A 21,257-nucleotide genomic window follows, 5' to 3' on the forward strand; every position below is an offset into this window, starting at 1 on the left:
ATTAAAAATAGATTTAGATCCCTGTAAATGATCATTATTTTATTTATAGTGATATTAGAGATTGATTATGTCGAATCACACATACAAACCCAAACTTAAATCGAAACAAGCCTAAGAACATAAATATAGCACACCAAGAAAGAACAGCAAAACCTTACATCCATCTATACATACATACATATATATATGTATTGCAGCCCTAATGTAAATAATGATAATATCACAAGAGATTAATAGTTAATTAGGCCTGGAATTTAACGTTAAAAATAACAGTAAATAAAAAGGCTTAAAAATAAAGAGAGCTTACAACATTTTCATATTAAAAGGCTTTGAGGTATTAACCCAGTAAAATTCTCTATCATCTGGGGTGTAAAAACGTCGTCGTCGTAGATATCGAAGGGGACGCCTTGAGCATTAATATTATCATCGGTAAAGGCGGGGTACTGTTGTTGGAGGACCACCCGTGCATGGTCGGCGGCAGCGGAGGAGGTTGTGTTTTTTGCAGCGTCGGGTACCCTTTGATCGCCTCCGTCTTCGGCGGAGACGACGACAGATTCATTAGCGTCGGTGAATAGGGTGGGGTCTTCGGGAAGTTCAGCAGCGTCTTGGCCGGTGAGTTTTTGCACTAAGGCCATGAAGTTTGAAGCACTGATCTCTACTTTCATGGGGTTTGATATGTACACTACTTTGATTTGCTTACTGTTCTTCTTGGATTTGGATTTTTTGGGTGTTTTTCTGATATGCAAAGTTGTACTAGTACTGCCGATTGAATCATCCATTTTTTAGTGCTTTTTTAAGCAAAAAAAAGGGTACTGAACTACTGATTTTCTCGGGGGGAAAAAGAGTTTGCTGAGAAGAGAATTTAGAAAGGGGAAAAGAGAGTTTCCCGGAAATTAAGATGAGAGAAAAAAGGATAATCAGAGAGAAGGAAAATGGAAAATGAAAAAATATAGGTAGGGACGTTGGGATTTAACCGATGGATAAAAACAACAAAATGAAAGCTTATCTGTACAGACAGCCAGACGCTATGCTTAAAGCGTGCTTCACCCACGCTCTGCTAGGGTGTAAATGGTACATAGATACTACGATATTTAAGTTCCGACTCGAAAAAAATTTGAATTTAATTTAGTAATTATTGAATTGAAATTGAGTTTAATAACATTCGATTTGAACGGTTCATGAATTTTATCGAGTTTTTTTTTATGTTTTTATATTGTTAAATTACTTTGTTGTCTTAATATATATATAACTATTAGAAACTTAATTATCGAGTTGAGTTTGAGCTTGAGTATAAAACTTGGCAAACAAGTTTAATTGAGTTCGAGCTTAAAAGTAAATGTTTGATTGAGCTCAAGTCGAGTATCGAGCTTTAAATTTCAAGTTGAACTCAAACTTAAGCTCGACAGTATTCACGTTGGGCTCGGCTTACATCCCTACTCATTAATCATTTGAGGATTTCTTCTTCTCTTTTTTTTTTGCATTCCTCACCGGTATTTGATAGGCACGTCAAGTCTCAATTAAATATGAAATCAAGCTAAGTCAAACTCATTACGTAAGAAATAAAATTTTCCCAATGTTACTTTCTTCATCCAAAGGCTTGAACTCCAGATGTTGCTTAACTAGCATCAAGATCATACCTTGGTACCCGATATTCACAGTGGATCCTAACTAAATTTGAAGCCAAGCTAGGTTGAACCCCCTGAACATGGAATAAAACTTTCTCGGCATTATTTTCTCCATTCAAAGACTCGAACTGTAGACCTTGCTTAATAAGCAATATCAAGTGGTCAAACTTTGGTATGCTATAGTCACGTAGGGTTTTCAACTAATCAAGATGGGTCGAACCCCATAAATGGGGAGTAAAACTTTCCAAGTGTTGTTTTTTCCATCCAAAAACTCAAACTTTGCTTAATGAGTATCTGATAGTCACATAGGGTTTCAACTAATCAAGATGGATTAAACCCTCTAAACAAGGCGTAAAACTTTTCATACGCTATTTTCTCCATCCAAAATCTCGAATTATAGACTTTGCTTGATAAACATCATGTGTGTAATACCTTAGTATCTGATAATCACAGTGAGTTTCAACTGATCAAGACAAATGAAACCCTAAACGAGGATTTAAACTTTCTAAATAGTATTTTTCCCTATCCAAAAACTTGAATTATAGATTTTGTTTATCTAACTATCAAACTCCTCGCTACTCGATTACACGACCATTGATTATTGATTTTATTTTTTATTTCTCTCCATAGTTAGACTATAATATATGCAACAACAACAAAAATTTTAAGTCCCATTTTTCTATTTCTAAACAAACAGTCAAACACCATAGCTTCCTTCTTACCTTTTTTTTCCGCCCACTATTATTTTAGAATGTTCCAAAATTATTTTTTTCTAATATAATTCTATTTTTAAATTTCTCTATTTTAAGGTATTAAAATATTATTATTTGACTATAGAAAATAAAAAAACATGAAAAATTACAATTACTTGTAAATAATATATATTCGTATAATTGCAACCAACATCAAGTAATTAAAATGAAAAAAGTTAAAAATAGATCAAAATTCATAATATATCCAAATCTAAATCAGAATAAAGTTGAACGAAACTTACACACAATGAAATTTAAATCAAAAGTGATATGAACTAAAACCGCACATAGTTTATATAGTAAGAGACTTTATAACTCAATTTTATACCTATATTTATTTAATACAAGTAAAAATATATAGAATATTCAACCTCGAAAATATAAATATTTATTAAAATCACCCAATTAAAACTACTAGTATATATTTTTGGAAGGTTATTAAATTTTCTATGTTATGAAAATGATATTTAAAATTTTCCAAATAAAAATTTTGAGGCCCTAAAATTTGAATAAATACACTTGAAGCGTGTATACAACGCGCTTACTTAAAGCGTGAGAAGAGAGCACAAAGGAAGAAGCTGGAGCTATCAGTGTACCAATAATTCTACCACGTGGCCTTCACCGAAAGCCCGTTTAGATTTGTGATGTCAGCGCTTTGCCATAGGGTGACGTCATCAAACATATGCTGACCTATAAGATTCGAGATAACACGTCCCGGACCGGCTCGATGACTTTGATTCGACTCAGCTTGCAGTAATGATTCAGAGTGGATCACCACCATTAGCTATGACGTGCGCTACTGCTCCTTAGTGTACTGTGAAATTAAATTCGACAGTTGGCACTAGCCTTACATGTTGTTAGTATTTATTTTTAAATAGCGTATTTATAGGCTAATTTACCAAAAAAGCCAATTTTTTTAAAAAATTACCGAAATGGGCCGATTTTTTAATTATTTACCGGAATAGGCCATTTTCCCCGAAATCGCGTCCACGTCAGCGCGATGTCAGGGTACGTGACAGGACATCGCGTCCACGTCAGCAGGACGCGATTTCCGTCCACGTCAGCAGGTCGCGCTGACGTGGACGCGATGTCCTGTCACTTGGCGCGGTACCGGGGACGCGATTTTGACGCTGATTTTACGTTTGAGTTTTATGGCTTTTAGGGTTTAGGGTGCAGGCTTTTTAGGGGTTAGGAGTGTCGGAAAATTTTTTTTCGAGTTGACGTATCTGGTCAAATAGTGGGAAATCGCTCTACCGGATGCTATTTGAGAAAAATTGTGAAATAGTGGCCTCGTGGACGCGATTTCGCTCTGATGGTCATGTAAGAAATAATTTTTTTGACTTTTCTTGAGCAAATAGTATAAAATCGCCGATACCGAGATGCTATATGAGAAGAATTGTGAAATCGCTACCGTGGACGCGATATTCTGATTGGTCATGTAGGAAATAATTTTTTGACGTTTCGAGCAAATAGTGTCAAATCGCCTCGTGGACGCGATTTTACTCTGATAACAAGTTTAATGAGGCTATAAATTAGGCAGAAAATGTTTTTAGAATGCATAACTCACAGCAGAAACATTTTAGAGAGGCTAAGAAAGTTAGAGTTTCAAAATGAGTGAACGTATTAGTGCTGCTATTTACTACGATGGTGAGGTTTGCCACACCGAGAATGGTGTTGTTTTTTTTGTCGGAGAATACGGTGCAACTGTCATTTAGCCAAAACATAGATTTTACAGAACTCCGTAAAAGAATTAGGCGTAAAATCTTCGGAACAACGCCAATGAAAGTTCTGTCAATGACGTATCGATTTTGTTCTTCTGTTGATCCGGTGACATATGACTCATTCGACATAAAAGGTGCTCGTAGCTTGGAGGCAATGGTGCAGACTCATCTTGCTAGCGGAGCAACTTATATTGAGTTATATGTACAATTTACGTCGCCAACTGATGTACTTCCGTCCGGTGTTCGAGATGTATACACGACCCCTGGCCGACACTCGGTTAGCGTGTTACAAAATATGGAACAGCCCATGTTCGGTAGCGGTGTCGAATGCACATCCCCCCAAGACACTCTGTTGGTGGATGGGACATGTACGTCGGTGGCTCGACGTTTGACGCTGGAAATACGAGCTGGGGAACTGCATCAAGTTCTACTAGATGGCAATCTACATCCAATTGGGGACGTTATCAAATGCCCAGAAGAAGGGATGACGTACTACCTACGACATCAACCGGTGAGGGGACGTCGTACGCTGCAGATGATTGTGGGTTAGAAGGTGACTCCGATGTGGATCCACCTCGAGAGCCCGGGCCGGATGGTGCAGAGGTGGGATTATTTTCTGAACCAGAGCCTATTCCAACAAAAGGTGAAGATGGTGATATGAGTGCAGATGATGAAGAAAATCCACGATTCAGAGCATACTCACCTCCAGCCCACATGCATAATGTCGATTTGTCAGCAGATGATGCGTTAGAGTTTCCAGATCTACCACACCGGGTGCGCGATCGTACAAGTTCGGGGGCAGATCTCGGTGAACTTGAAGTTGGTAATCAGTTTACCAATAAGGATAGTTTTATTGGTGCTTTGAAACAGCATAGCATCAAAAACGGCGTTAATTACCACGTCGTTAAATCAAAATCTGATAAGTTTGAGGCGAAGTGTGCAGTGCAAGACGGCACATGTTCATGGAAAATCGTCGCCTCGTTAAGGAAGAGGACAGGGTTGTGGGAGATCAAAAAGTACAAAGGTCCACATACATATGCTGCAGGTACAGTATTGAATGTGTCTGAATAATGTTTTTATTTTCCAATGTTGCATTACGTAATGTACTCCCTCCCTCTGTAGGTGTTTCAGAAGATCATCCGAAAATGGATTCAACTATGTTGGCTATCTTGATACTGCCCACGATAAAAGCAGATCCTCGGACTTCAGTGCCGGTGATAATTGCCAAAATCTGTAGCCAAATGGGGTACACGCCCTCTTACCGCAAGGCTTGGATAGCTAAGCAAAAGGCATTGGAGAAGATGCATAGTGAGTGGGACGCCTCATATAATGAAATATGGCAATGGTGTCAGGTGCTAGAGAGATACGTTCCAGGTGCCATTAGAGACCTTGAAACGGAACATGCGTACTACAACGGCCGATTGCTACGTGGATGCCAAGTGTTCAAACGCCTATTTTGGACCTTTAAGCAATGCCGAGACGCATTTCCGTACTGCAAGCCGTTGGTACAAATTGACGGTACCTTCATGTTCGGTAGGTATACTCATCGGCTATTAGTTGCAGTGGCACAGGACGGCGGTGGGAGAATTCTTCCAATTGACACTGCCTCTCCTCCGGCGTAAGTAAATACGGCTTCCCATGGGCCCTAAACCATGGCATGTATTCTGGAACGCACGCTAACTCGGGAACGATGATTGGTTCCCGAGTAGGTAGATATTCATTACGATTTTCCCATATTTCCATGTACACTGACCAGTATCTAGGCCAATCCGTACCTAACAACCGAAGGTCGATTTTGTGGTGCTCGTCAAACTCCTCAAGGTCCGCCGGGATCGGTTGTCTACATCCAAACTGTCGTAGGACTCTGTCTGTCTGGTGGGGCTCCACGGTTGCATAGTTGATCAACACCACTTTCACGTGCCAAGCGTTCAGATTTTGTAAAAACTCTTCCGGGATTACTGCCCGGACTGCCGGATCCTTGTATGGTGTCCATTGAAACTACATGAACATGATAGAAATATTACATATATACATAATACTAAATACTAAATATCAATCCACTAGCGAATGGATGGAAATATCTATTTGCAATAATACTTATACGCTTCCAATCGTTGCTCCAATAGAAGCCGTATATCTTCAAGTTCATCGGTAATCCACGATAACTTCCGGATGGTTCCACCTAATTAAATAAATTTTTAGCATACTTTTATTCTTACAAAATCTACATAACAATTTCAAAATGTAATATAAAATTTACCTCGTTACGAGTGGGAATGTATATGGGTGGTTCACTCGATGACGAGAAATGGAAAGTGAAACCGTGCCCATGATTGCATGAGTGACAGCAACCTCGATTTTGCTCTCCTCGGTTTGGTCGCCCGCACATCTCCCGATATAATGTTGCCAAGATGGCGACTTCAACTAAATTCACCTTGCTCTAAAATCAACGAGTTTTAGCACCACCTTAGATGTACTGCGGCTCGTGGACGTGTCGGCCATGAGATAGCCTCCAATTATTTGAAGAATGTATGCTCGAGCATATCGGATTCTTTCAATTTCGGTTGAATTTTCATTCAGACCGGGGAAGGTGGCACGTAACTAGCCCATCTCCACCTTACCTCTATTCATTTTATCCAGAACGGCGCCCAAAAGCTCGTAGCACACCGCCTCCCAATTGCTAGATTGGGCAGACCCGGTCACTGGGTGCCCGTCCACCGGCAATCCCAAATGCAGATGGATATCTTCTAGAGTGATAATGCACTCTCCACATGGAAGATGAAATGTGTGCGTCTCAAGTCTCCACCTCTCGATCAACGCACTGATCAGTTTCGGCTCCAACTTGCATCCCCGGCCTACCATCGCCACGTGCCAAAATCCCGCTTCCCGCAAGTAGTTCTCTACTAACGGTGATTGAGGAGCATGCATATTCCGAATATTGCATGCCAATACCCGATCTTCAGCATTTTATAACAAAAAATAAATTAATAAATATCTAAAAATACATAAATAAAATATCTTAAATAAAATTTAAAATTTAAATTTAATACTTACCATGTTCATTTGCTCCACCGATATGTGATTCCTATAAAGACGAATCAATGATCCGGCCATTGTTGAAAATATTAAAAATTTTAAAATTATTTAAAAAAATAAAAAAATTTAAAATTTTCTTAAAAAAATGAAATTTAATGGGAAAAAAATTTAATATGGATTTGGAGATTTTTTGAAGGAAATTGAGAGGATTTTGGAAGGAATTTGAGAGTTTGAGAGAATTTTGGAAGGAATTTGAGAGAATTTTTGAAGGGAATTGAGAGAATTTTTGAAGGAAATTGATATTGAATTTGTTTGTGAAAATAAAAGGGGTGGGGGGTTTATATAGTAAAAAAATTTTACTGTTGGGGGCAACGGTCAATTTTTTGACCGTTGAAAGCCTTGTTCACTGTTGCGACCATCGCGTCCACGTCGCCGCGCGACTGCCGGCGTGGACGCGATGTCTCATCACGCACTCTCGACATCGCTACGACGTGGGACGCGATTTCGGGGAAAATGGCCCATTCCGGTAAATAATTAAAAAACCGGCCCATTTCGGTAATTTTTTAAAAAAATTGGCTTTTTTTGGTAAATTAGCCGTATTTATATATATTATAAAATAACATGAAAGATATTACATAAAATAGAAAAGTTGGGGTTGTTTGGTTTGGCAATTTGCATCATAAAATGTGCGGAGAGCCACTCGTACAAGGGCGGTCCACACCATGAAGGATTTGTAGAGTCGCTCGTACAAGGGCAATTCACACTATGAATAGTGTGAGAGTCGCTAAACTTGGAGGGGTGTAGAGATTCGCTCGTAGAGGGTCGATTCACACCATAGAAGGTGTAAATTTGGAGGTTTCAAAAGGTCTCATGAGTAGAGGTGCTCATGGGTCGGGCCAGGTTCGGGTCGAGCCCAAAAAAAATTCCGGCCCGCGTCTTAGGCCCGGGCCCGAAATATGGGCCTAAAATTTTGTCTAGACCTGGCCCAGGAAAAAAATCCTAAGCTCGGCCTGGCCCGGCCCATTTTTTAATAAAACACTAAAAATTTATTTTAAAAATAAAAAATTAAAAAATATATTTTAAAAATATTTTAATATTAAAAGATATATATTTATTATATTCGGGCAGGGCCTGGGCCAAAAAATGGTGCTCGAGGCCCAGCCCGTTTTCTAAACCCAAACCCTCCCATATTTCGAGCGGGCTGTTGAGCCGGGCCAGGCCGGGCCGCCCGACCCATGAGCACTTCTACTTATGAGCTTACAGAGCTAAGTGGAAGAGATTTGATAGAGTTTTGATAAGTTTATTGAAGCCCCATTCTTTTGGAGATAGATATGACTTTCATAGAGATAGAGGAGCTTCAGTGTGGAACTCATTGAAATGATGCCCTACTATATATATATATATATATGAGGTAATCGTATAAGCATGGGTGATTCATTAGAATGTGACGAGGTGACTTGATAATAGTATGTGGGAATATGTATAACAATTTCCCTTGAGTCAATTCGTTGACAAGACTTACTATGGATCCTTAGCAAGGCTTATGGATGCCCTTCACTGGCTTGAGAGGCTAACTTGGTGAAGTCAGCCTACAAAGGCAAAATAAAATGCCTTAGAGACGAATTTTGGTATAGTGGGTCCTGAATACACAAGTTTTGGGGCCAAGTTTACTGAACTCCCCAACATTATCTTTATTTTTCCAGCTTTTTTTTCTTATGTAGTCTTGCTCGTCAAGAAATGTGGTTTTTCTTCGAGTTGCCTCTATCATTCTTCACTCATATTTGTTTTCTTACTTCCTATTGATATGGTCTCTCTTTTGCCCATGCAAACAATTTATTTTATCATCATGATTTACAAGTATTGGTTTCTTACTTTGCTTATTGTGACGTTATTGTTGAAGCTTAAGCAAGCTACACTCAGCTTCATTGGTAGTCACTTTTTAATGAGTTAGGGCATAGAGAGATTGCACCCAATAGGGCACTGAAGCCTTAAAAAGCTTCGTCAAAAACGACATTGGGGCCTTCAAAATGTTATTATTGCTATAAGGTTTCTTCGCTAGTAGTCATTAATAAAATTGCCTTACTGCCATTTGTGGAATCAATTTTGAACTTTGTTATGTTATTGCTTTTGTTTTTATCCATAATAAAATTGGTTTGGAACTTTGTTATGCTTATTACTTTTGCGCGTGTGTGTGTTGGCATTTTGGTTTTCGTTGAATTTATGCATTGCATTGAATTTAAAAAGCATACATATTTGTGCTTGAGCAAGTATTTTTAATCTAAACAAGCAATAGTGTTTGTATAATTTATTTAGACCTAAAGAGGCAAATTTGTTATGAATATTGTTCAACCCTTATGCTTGGTCTTTTACTCTAGCCATTTTCATCAAAGGAGCAAAGCCTCTTTCCTTGGTCTTTTGTTGATTTTACTAAAGGGTACAAGATTTATTTCTTTAGTCTTCAAGGTTGTAAGGGGATGAAACCTCGCACCTTATCCAATTCCTCAAGAGGGATGAGACTTCACACATTAGCCTTTAGTCGATTCTACCAATAGGGACAAGACTTCTCACCTTGGCCTTTAAGGGCATAAGGAGATGAAACCTCTCATCTTAGTTCCTCAAGGGAGCAAGACCTCACACTTTAACCTTCAATTAATTCAACTAAAGAGGACGAGATCTATTGCCTTGATCTTCAAGGGCATAAGGAGGACCAGACCATGCACCTTAGTCAATTCCACAAAGGAGAACAGACATTTTACCTTAGCCTTGAAAGGCGTAAGGGGGATGAAACCTCACACATTGACCTTTAGTTGATTCTACTAAGGGGGATAAAACCTCTCGCCTAGGCAATCAATTGCGTAAGTGGGATAAGACCTCACTTCTTGGCCATTGGTTGTTCTTCGTATAGTCATATTTTCTAAACTACATAACATATACCTAGTAACTATACCCGCGAAGGATTCTTTGGTGTGCCAACAAAGTACTTATTGGGTAACCCATTTATGGTGCAGATGAGTGGATCCTTTGGGTGCAGTTAAATGTCCCTTATTGTATTGGTAAATAACCCCCTAATGTATGGGCGAGGGGATCCCTTGAGTGGAGTGAATGGCCCCATTGTTTATGAGCGATGTGCCCTTTTGGGTGTTGGCAAAGTATTCATTGAGTAGCATTTTGATAGTGTAAGGAGAGGGAAACGAATGGAAAGTCGACAACAACAAAGGAGAAATGGTAGAGCAAAAAGAAAAGAGAAGGAAACTATGCCAAATGACCGAAATTGGAAGAAAGAAAGGTGAAAGTCAGAATTATCAGTCCACCAAATCGGGATAACTCCACAATCTCATATATTCCTCCTAAAATTACTCCAACACTCCCTCACCACACCACTACTACTCAGAAACCCAGTCAAAACAACATCTTGCTGAAACTCTTATGACATTAGCACACCACTTAACCACTAGACCAACAAGCCTATTTTGACATATTTCACTAATATTTATTTAGAAGCCTGCTGGTTAGAGATAGAGTTTTTATTCAATTAAAATTAAATTTTTTACCCAAGTCAAGGCTTAAGCCCAAGACTTCTTAGACACTCCCAGAACACATAACCACTAAAGCAGACATATATTTGTGTCACAAACATACAAAAATAGATATATAAGGGATTTTTGGGGCGTTACAGTTAGCAAGGGCTTATTGGTGGCCACTTATTAACCCTTTCCTAGGCAGTGCATGGAGTATTTTCTCTTAACGTATTTAAAAGAAACATACTTGTTGCCCCCTCAAAGTTGAAAGCTCTAAGAAACCTAAATATTGTATAAGCTTCAAATGATTCCATATGCTAAAAGCTTTAAAAAACACAATAATGGAGAAAGATATAAAAGCTTGAGGTGATTAAGCCATGGATTCACTTAGAGAAGAGAATTACCTTTTACTCAGTTCTCACAAACGACACAAATTGTTACAACACAAAAATTAAGGGTGATTTGTTATAGAGGTCTCGCCATAAGAAATGAAAATATCCACTAGGCTTATAAGATTTATGGGGTCTCATGAGCTTAAGGATCTTATTGGGAGAGATTTGGCAGAGCTTCAGTAGGCCTTTTGGAGTCCCCTTTCTTCTTGTGACGTAGAGGGATTTTATTGAGGAGGAGAAGGAACTTTGGCATGGTCGCGTAAGTACTACTAGAATGATGCCCTACTATATATAAAATGGTTGTAGAGTCTTGGATGCTTTTATTAGGATGTAATGGGGTGACTTGATAGTAGTGCGTGGGAATGGGTATAAAAATATTAATATTTAATTTATATTGTTTATTATTATAAGTTTATTTAGTTATTTTATAAACCCATGATACCAAATTCAACCAAATTGTTATATTGGGAATTCATGTTTCATTGTTTATATTTTGTGTTTATATTTTTGGAGTTAATTAAACTATACATCTCCGAACTATGGATCAAATTTTAAATTTGTCCGTAAACTTCAAAATTTTCAATTAAACCCTCAACCTAAAGTATTTGTACAATCAAGTCTTTTATCCAAATTAGAAATAAACTTTAGCTTTAAATGTTATCTTGGATATAGTGTTTTAAAATATATACTAATCTATGTGTGCCTAAAAATGGCACTAGATCAATGACGAGTGATATTTAACGCTAAAGTGAACGATTAGATCAACAAAAAATGGAACAATTAGAACTATTTAAAATGTTTTAAAGTTAATAATAAATTTAAAATTTGACTTATAAATTGAGGACATTCAGTGTAATTAATCTTATAACTTTGCATTCTAAATAAATGATAGAAGATAACTATAATTTTGTATTTTAATTAAATTATTTTTGGGTGTAATGTTAAGATAGATTGTACTCCTAAGAGTAGGAGTCGAGTTCGAATTTTGGAGACAATACTGTTGAGAGTGACAGTTACGAACCTCGAAAGGATTAATCTCTATAGACTGTAAAACAGACATGAAGAATACCTTGATTCCACCAAAAAATAGAGAAAAAAATCAATTTTGTGTGGCTTGTTGGAGTGACAAAAATAACCCCACAATAAATCAAATTTTATTTTTTTTTATCTCAAGCCAATGAGGCCTTGGTCGTATTAGTAAGGATCGAGGTCTTGATATCTTAAGTACTAGAGTTTATGTTTCTCCATATGTATTTACATATATACTGGTTTTCAATCCAGAGTTTATTCTGGTTTCAAATCCCACCATGTGTGGGCCTAGGGATGACAATTCATATTTCGAATTTGGATAATATTCGAATTCAAATTTTAAAATTATTATCTCTTGCATATTCAGTGCGAACGGAGATAAATACCTTGAATATTCATCATTCGAATTTGCATTGCTTATTTAGATAATGGATCCGAATTCAGGTATCCTAATCCACCTTATAATTTTGATTTTATATATAAATAAGAAATTAGCATGTTCAAGTTCAATATTTTTTAATTTGGATATCCAAAAAATATTGAAAATTAAATAATAATATTTAATTTAAATTCGGATTTGAATAGTAACATTCCGATATTTTGCAGACAATAAACGAATTTGAATATTCAAATAGATTTGCGGATTCGAATTTAGATAATTCAAAAAATGTAGATATTTAACTAGAGTCGTCCATGGTCGGGCGGGTTCGCCCGGTTGAAATTTTTTGGCCCGACTCTTAGGCCGGGCCCGCCCGCCTCAAATATGGGCTGAAATTTTGCCAGTGCCCGCCGGAAAAAAAGTAAGTCTGAGCCCGGCCGGCCCGATTTTTAATAAACACAAAATATTTTAAAATAAAAAATAAAAATATATTTTAAAAGTATTTTAAATTTAAAAATAAAAATAAAATATATATTTATTATATTGAATGGGCGGGCCCGGCCAAAAAGTTGAGCCAGAGCCCGCCCATTTTTAAACGGCCTCGTTTTTTGCCCAAGCCCATATTTCGGCCTATATTTTACCGAACCCTCCCATATTTCGGGCGGGCCGTCGGGCCGGGCCGCCCGGCCCATGGACAGGTCTATATTTAACCCACTACCATTCTTATATGAGCTTTATTTAAATATATTGTGATTATCAATCTGTATAATAATTTGAATTCTAATTATAATTATACAAATGTAATAACTGTATTTATATTTTTTTTTGCGATAAAAAAAAACCCATAACTGGGGAAAGGCTAAACCTAGTTTAATACCCCACCGGGAGGTTGATCAAACAGTTTAACATTATTATCATTGCTACAAGCCATTTTTGCTAAGTAGTCTGCAACATTGTTATCTTTTCTCGAAATATGTTGGATTTGTTATTAGCTCTACCTTTATCAACAGCTGATGAATTCGTCTAATTAAAACAGAATTTAAATCCCTTAAATGGTTATCTTATATCATCTTATCAAAGCAAAATTTATAATTTCATTTGTGCCATTAATTCTACTTGAAAAACTTTCATCCCAAATCCAATCACAATCAAATCAATTGTGGAAAATTAATGAAATGTTTAGCCATAAATAGAATATACCCAAACTTTCAAATTAGAATGCATTTGACAATACGCAACCTTTTAATAAACGGAAATGTGATGTTTTATGTTACTAATACAAAAGTTTACATGTGTCATAAAATACATAATAATTTAATCCGGGATTCGATTCAACGTATTCATAGTTTAAGTAATTTGGGGCACTTCATTTAGAGGTGACTCTCTCACTTTATCTTCTAAATGAAAAGACTATCCCCTCTATCTTGACATCAGTCGATACTTTGTATCAACAGCATACAATTATTTGGACATTAATTTCAGTCCAGATGTTAAAAATCATGAAGATAAAAGAGAATTTTCCATTTATTTCTGAATAAACAAAGAAGAAAGAAAAATAATTGTAAATAGGTGTAAAGTAAAATGACATGTCAACGTCGAGAAAAACATGTGTATTTGACTTTTGCGATTTTGTTAATAATAATTAATTTGATTTTACGTGATAAATACAAGGTTTTATTTCAGTGAGCTAAGAAATATCAAAAGAATGTGGAAGAAAAAATTTAAAGGAAAATTTTATACATTTATATATATTTAAGTCATTCTCAAATATGAGAGATTTTTTTATTAAAATTTTGATAGAAAATGAAGTTAATGTGAAAATTAATATTGATATTGTTTTAAGTTTCGTGTTCGAGTTTTTTGATGACGAAAATAGTGTAGTGGGAGCTTCACTCTTCAATCAAGGTAACGAACAGAAAATATTTATATAGGGGCCAAAATTAAATGGGAGGCTAAAATGTAATTTTACTTTTATTAATTTAACATCTTTCATTTTAAGAGAGGGTAAAGGCCCCTGCCAGCCTCTTATCTATGCCTCTATCAGTACATACGGGTACTAATTTATTCGATGTACCGCTTCCTATATAGCAATATATTTAAAATATATATATATTTATTTAAAAAATATTTATAAATGGGTAATTATTTAGTACACCAATGATGGAAATTTTTAACTGAGATTAAATAAAATTCAAATATAACATATTTATCAATTATAAAATATTCATTTCTTTTTTTTCCTTTATTATTTATTAAAATTTCTATTTTAAAGTTTAAATAAAAAATTTTACATTATTTTGAGGTTAAAGTTAATTTTAAATTTTACAATTTTATTATTTATCTATATAAACAATAAAAATTTAGTAATTTTATAAAATTTTACTATTATTCATGCACAAATTAGTGCATAATGTTCCGACCAATGCAACTGGTATTAGTCAAAATTTTCGTCAATATGGAAAAGATGGTCGGCTGTTTCGACTTACTATTGGAATGATACACATCTATCGATGTGGTTGAAATCAATGTAAAATCAACTACATTGAATTCGACTCGATTTAACTCTAAATTTAATCAAAATTTTGAAGAAAAAAAAATAAAGTTTACTACATGTTAGTGATTCTTAATTTTGTATAGATTTGACTAAAGCTAAGGACCTCTATATGTTTGGTTCAAAACTTTCTTCTTCTTCTTTTGTTTATTTGCAACATAAAACTAAAGTTCGTAAGTTCTCTTTTTTCTTCTTCTTGTTGTTAGTTTCCTGGGAGAAATAACGGAGGAAAATGAAGATAGTTTTTGGTCCAAAACACCCATGTTCTATTTTCTTATTGAGATAACCTTATAAATATTTTTTTTTCTTTAATTGATTTTATCTTAACATTTTTATGAGAAAACATGCAAAGGAGAAAATAAAAAATCAAAATTTTCTAAAAAACCTTAAAATCTTCAATCGAGTACCCTCAAAATCATCCTTTCATGATTAACAATAATATAATTACTATAAAAATGACAAGAAATATTTATATCCACACAAAATTGTTTGGGGAATCATTATTTTAGTAAAAGTTGAACACCCAGAAAAAATATTTATTAATTAATTTTATACTTTATTTATAATTTTGTATACAATTATATATCAATTTAAAATTGGATTTGTTGAAATTTGAGATTTTAAGTTTAAATTAAATTAGATTTTGAATAAAATCAAATTTTGTCATTTATAATTTTAAAGTTTCATTTTCATTGCCTTTAGCATTTTTTTAATTTTCTTGTTTAAAAATTTTAAAATAAATTTGTTTTATTTTATGATGTATGATTGAAAAGATTGAACTTAGTCATGATAATAGAACAAAATTATCTTTCAATCTTTTCTAGTCAATACTAATAATAATAGGTTTATACTAATATAGACAACTAAAAGATAATTACAAATTACTCAATATTAATAGTGTTATAATAAACGTTGATGATGGCGGTAGGGCGATTACAAAGCAATAAGAAAAGAAAAATAAGAACAAACAGTTTTTACGTGGAAACCCTTTCGGGAAAAAATCACGGGCAGAGGAGAAGAAATTCACTAATGTAGAAAAACGAATTATACAAGAGGAGTTTCGATTACATCTATTTAAGGGTTGAAAAACCCTTTTCTAATCAATGTCAAATAGAAGAAGTATAGTTCTGTATGAACTCAATTTGTGCTGTATGGTCCTTATCCTTTCACCCCACAAATCCCCTTCTTTTGTCACTGTATTTATTTTTTCAACAAATGTCGGGATTTAAGTCATATAATTTCTAATAAATAGATTGTTCATTTGTATTATATTTAAAAAATAATAAAATTATGTTTCAGTTATGTTGAATATTATGCATAGTGAAATTACAATAACCGATGGCTTCAGCCTTTACCGATAATGCGGATTTTTTTTTTAAGTATGAGTTGGTAAATAGAAATATAATAAAATATTTTGCTTTAGCCACCAACTCCTTAAAGCTTAAACTTAAAAAACAATTGAAGTGATAAGTTTGGCTATAGTTTTCTTTCTCATTAATAAGGTTTTGGTATGAAATAACTCCCTCCTAATTTTTTCAAAATTAATAAATAGACCAGCCTACAGATCTAATATATATAATCTCATAATCATAGTTAAAATATTTTGTGTTTATATAAAATTTAATTTAAATAAATTTATTATATTTTAGAAGTGTTTTTGGGTCGAGCCGAATCTAAGTCTAATTCGATTTTTTTTCAAGCTCAAGGTCCGATCCAATCCACCCAAATTGAGTTGACGGTTCCTATTTTATCATCCTAACTCAAATTGAATTTTTTTTAACCGAGTCGAGTGAAATGAAATTCTAGTCGAGCCTAATCGAGTGAAATTGTTTGAGTTAAATTTAAAAATTAAACATGCCAAATTAAAATCTTGTTACAATATAACTAATTTCATGTTGAGGCATATAAATTTGAAACCATATATATTTGAAAACTTTTCAAAGCAAAATAAAAAAATATTTTAGTATGATAAACTTGAGTCATTAATTAACTTATTTAGATCCCAAATTATTATTCTATAATTTTTTAATTTTTAACTTTTTATATGTTATTTAGACTTTTTGAAAATGTTATAATTTTTGGAATTTTATAAATATTTTAATTTTAAAATTATTTTGAATTTTTTAATAATTTTGTTGAGAGAGACCAATCTGCTCATTTTCAAACTTGACAGGGACTAAAAGGGCATTTATATCAATCTATTATTTGAATTATTCGAGTTGTAAAATTCAACTCGATTCAAACTCGAAACTCGATTTACTTATTTGAGTTTACTCAAATAATTCAAATAACTCAATTCAATTAACTCGAGATTTAAATTTTTTTTCTATTTTTTTGAATTAAATCGAATTTTGCTCACCCATAAGTTAAAATATGAATTTAGTCAATTATCTTTATCTCCAAGATTTTATTCCTTATACTTTTCGTATTTCAAAATTTTAATTTTAAAAAAAACAAAATTAGAATATATTTTAACCTCTTAAATATTATTATGTTGTTTTATAAATTTATTATTTTTATATTTTATTAGTTGTAAAACTACGACAACATAAAAAAGGTGAAGAAAAAAAAAAGAATCATCTGCCCTTGCAAGGAGGCAATTATATAAAGGCACAAATGTTGAGACAGAACTGACTTCTTGGTGCAGATTTGTAAGGAAAGAGTTGTTATTGTATCTGTCTTTATATAAATGGTAATAATTGATAATGTTAAATAAATAGTAATAATTTTATGTTTTTTTGTCATTATGTTTTTCTCAGGTTATTTACCAATAAATGCTCATTTTTTATTTTTTTTACGAAAATAGTCTATTTCTAAAAATAATTACGGGTATGGATCAAAAAAGTTATTTTTTAAAATATTATAAAAATAGACCAAATTTTTAAAAATTTACGAGAATAAGCCTTTATAAAGACCAAAAGTGGCAATACCATTTTTTTAAAATTTTTTGGTGCCACCAATAAATGTGGAAATAAAACTTATAAAACAGATCTTTATATAGACCCAAAGTCTCATTTCCCTTGAAAACGTGTCCACATCAACGCGTTTTTGGGTTTTCGGTCCATACTCGTAATTATTTTTAGAAACGGTTCATTTCCGTAAATAATTTCAGAAATGGGCCTTTATTGGTACATAACCCCTTTTTTTCATGAAAATTTATATTATATTTTAATTTATTCTCATGTGTTTGAAATTATAGCAAATAAGGTAAAATTTCAACTACTCCTGCCTTTAATAACTAGATAGTTATGCATGACATGTCATGTGTGCTTTATTCTAATGTACAGAAACCAATTTTTAACACTTTTACTAAATTCAAGTTTCGGCACTAAGAAACTGTCAAAGAAATAAAAATACCAAAGTGACCCTAGTTAACAAGTTCAGAGTAAACTTGTCTATGGGCTGAGTGGCTCGCTCGGCTAGATTTTAAATTAAATTGTTTTTTAAATATCTTATTTCTAGTAAACAATAATATAGGTTTCTAAGCGTAGTGATTGAGCATTCGATCGAATTGAGTTGAATTGAGCGAAAAACTTTTGAGTTGACTAATTCTATTTTTTCATCCTAACTCAATTCAAAAAAAATTTGAATCGAATCGAGTTAAATTAAAAAATTAAACATATCAAATTAAAATCTTGTTACATTATAACTAATTTCATATTGAACACGTATATTTGAAAACTTTAAAAAATTATTTAGGCCCCAAAATTATTATTTTAGAAAATTTTCAATATTTTAATTTTCTTTATATATTCTTTAGAAAAATTTGGAATTTTTATAAATATTTTGAATTTTGAATTTATTTTGTAATTTTTGTTGAGAGAGGGACCAATTTGCTCATTTTTAAAATTGACAGGGACCAAAGGGGCATTTATACCAATCTGCTATTCGACTTATTTGAGTTATTCAAATTGGAAAATCCAACTTGATTCGAACTCAAAACTCGAATTACTTATCCAATTTAACTCGAATAACTCAAAATTCATTTTTTTTATCTTTTATAATCGAATCAAATTTTATTTATCTCTTCCTAAACGTACCAAATTTTAAAAATACCATATATCAACTCGACCTAACCAGATGTACGAAGAGCTGTATCGTGGCAAGGTTCAAAACCACATCATTCACTTGTCATAATATATTCTCCAAAAACAAAGATACAAACACAAAAAGAAAAGCTCCCTTGGGATCCCGTGCCTCTTTTATGACCCCATGCCCTACCTATTGCAATCAAAGAAATTTCACTTTCAAGGTGAGACAAAAGGGAGGACTTCATTGACATATAAATTAATATATATATATATATATATGTGGAAAAAATATGTGAAAATTACTAAAGGTTTACGTAATCGTAGAAACACAGTCAATCCCTTTCTATTTTTAGATTTGACACATTTTACTTGTGCACCCAATTACAAATTCTTCCACAGTCAAGACATCAATCAGACTTCATACCATGATTGCCCCACAACTTTACAAATATTTTAATCATTCATTTAATTTTTTCGTTTCTTTCCATCTTAAAATTTATGTTGTTTGTGACCGAGTCATGGCTTGGTTGGTATTGATATTGTTATTTATGCAAGAGGGCGTAGGTTCGAACGCATTAAAACCTATTTATCCTCCTGTTAAATGGTTGGGGAGAGATTTATGAATAATTTTAGACATTTATTAATTTGTCAAATCATCATAAAATTAATGTAAAAATTAGCACCTATTAGTTTGTTGTCGTAGTACAAGTGCGGATTGCCACATCAACAATTAAAATTTATTAAAATTGTAAAATATATTAAAATTATTATTTATTTTAAAAGATTAATTGTTGACATGGAAATCCATTTGTTTGTCACATCAGCAAAGTTAACAAACGTTAATTTTTCTATCTGTTTTTTGGTGATTTGACAAATAACGTTAAGTTTAAGAACTAAAAGAGATAAAAAAAATTAAATGGATGGCTAAAATAATTTTTTATTGTAAAGTTTGAAAGCCAAATAAGTCATTATGTCTTCTTTAAATAAGAGGAAGGGTTGTCAAGTGATCAAGCTTGAGATTGCAATCAGGTAGACACCAAGTAGAAATGGTGTAGAGCTAAGTTGAAGTTGAATAGTACTAAGCTCGAGCTCAACTTGAAATTGAAGTTTTGATACTCGACTCGAGTTCAATTGAACATTGATTTCGAAGCTCAAGCTTGGCTCAAGACTTAGTCAAGCTTCTCGAGCTCGATTAAGTTTATTTATTAATTTTGTACTTAAGCTCGAATTCAAATCCCATTAAACTCGTTTTTATTCCAGCTCAAGCTCGTTCATATTTATGTTCTTTCTATATAATAAGGGTAAAAATGAAATTTCATAATATAAAGTATATTAAAATAAAAAAAAACTCGATTAAGCTCACAAGCCATTCAAATCGAGATTACAGTGCTCGATTTTGGCTTGACCAATAGTCAAGCTTAGCTCGGCAATTACCTTATTGAATTCAAGTTTTTCTCGAATTGAACTCGAATAGGTTACAAACACCAGTGTCTTGTTTACACCATTGTTGCTAAATGGCTAGCAAGAGCATTGCCCCCTTCTCAATGATTAAATTTCAATATAATACCTTCAATAATCATGCAACTATAAATTAATATACTGATAAAATTACATTTTACCCAAGTTTTGACTTCATCCTAATTGTGGTTCAGTCAAATTATGGAATATTTCACTAAAATTAAAATTTATACTTTTAATTTTGTGTACAACATCTACCCTTTTTCATGGAGATAATGAACTCCTTTGATACCATGGTCCCTCACCCTTGGCCTAAAAATGTACTAAGCACTACTTTTTTTTAAATTCTACCTTACAACTAAAAGTATTTGTAACGCCCCAAAACCCGACCTAAGAGTTTAGACCAAATTTCGGAGGTCACATTGATCATCGAAGTGATCTGAAACAATTTTACAAAACGAGTTGTTAAAATCTTATTCGAACACAGTTATTAAAATCGAACTAAACCATTTAGCCCTTTTAGGATTCAAAATAGAGAATTCAAGTCACGTTAAAAGCGTTCGGAAATAAAGTTCTAAAGTTTATAGAATTCAAAACAAAACTTTTGTGAAAATCCCAAATTAGATTGTACCACAATCTTTATAGATGTTTACAGTTCAAAACAGTTCACAAATTTATAAATCTAAAAAGTCGTTTTATTAGTCCGGTTTAAAACATATCATCATGAGACCTCCGGCATGCCAAGTCCAACTACAGAAAACGAGG

The 21,257-nt window shown here is 33.5% G+C and overlaps 1 protein-coding gene across 1 annotated transcript; it reads right to left on the bottom strand.

Annotated features, from left to right (window-relative positions):
• Positions 1 to 205: 205 nt before the first annotated feature.
• LOC105761576 (uncharacterized) lies at positions 206 to 945 on the bottom strand. The gene has a single exon (XM_012579427.2). It carries the CDS (start codon positions 777 to 779, stop codon positions 315 to 317), a length of 465 nt encoding a protein of 154 aa, XP_012434881.1. The 5' UTR covers positions 780 to 945; the 3' UTR covers positions 206 to 314.
• Positions 946 to 21,257: the final 20,312 nt, after the last annotated feature.

The sequence above is a fragment of the Gossypium raimondii genome, chromosome 11 (genome assembly GCF_025698545.1).
Source record: "Gossypium raimondii isolate GPD5lz chromosome 11, ASM2569854v1, whole genome shotgun sequence".
NCBI classification, from domain to species: Eukaryota; Viridiplantae; Streptophyta; class Magnoliopsida; order Malvales; family Malvaceae; genus Gossypium; species Gossypium raimondii.

Bases quoted from the DNA above. Each gene is read 5' to 3' on its own strand.
- LOC105761576 (XM_012579427.2), bottom strand. From the start codon at position 779: ATGGATGATTCAATCGGCAGTACTAGTACAACTTTGCATATCAGAAAA.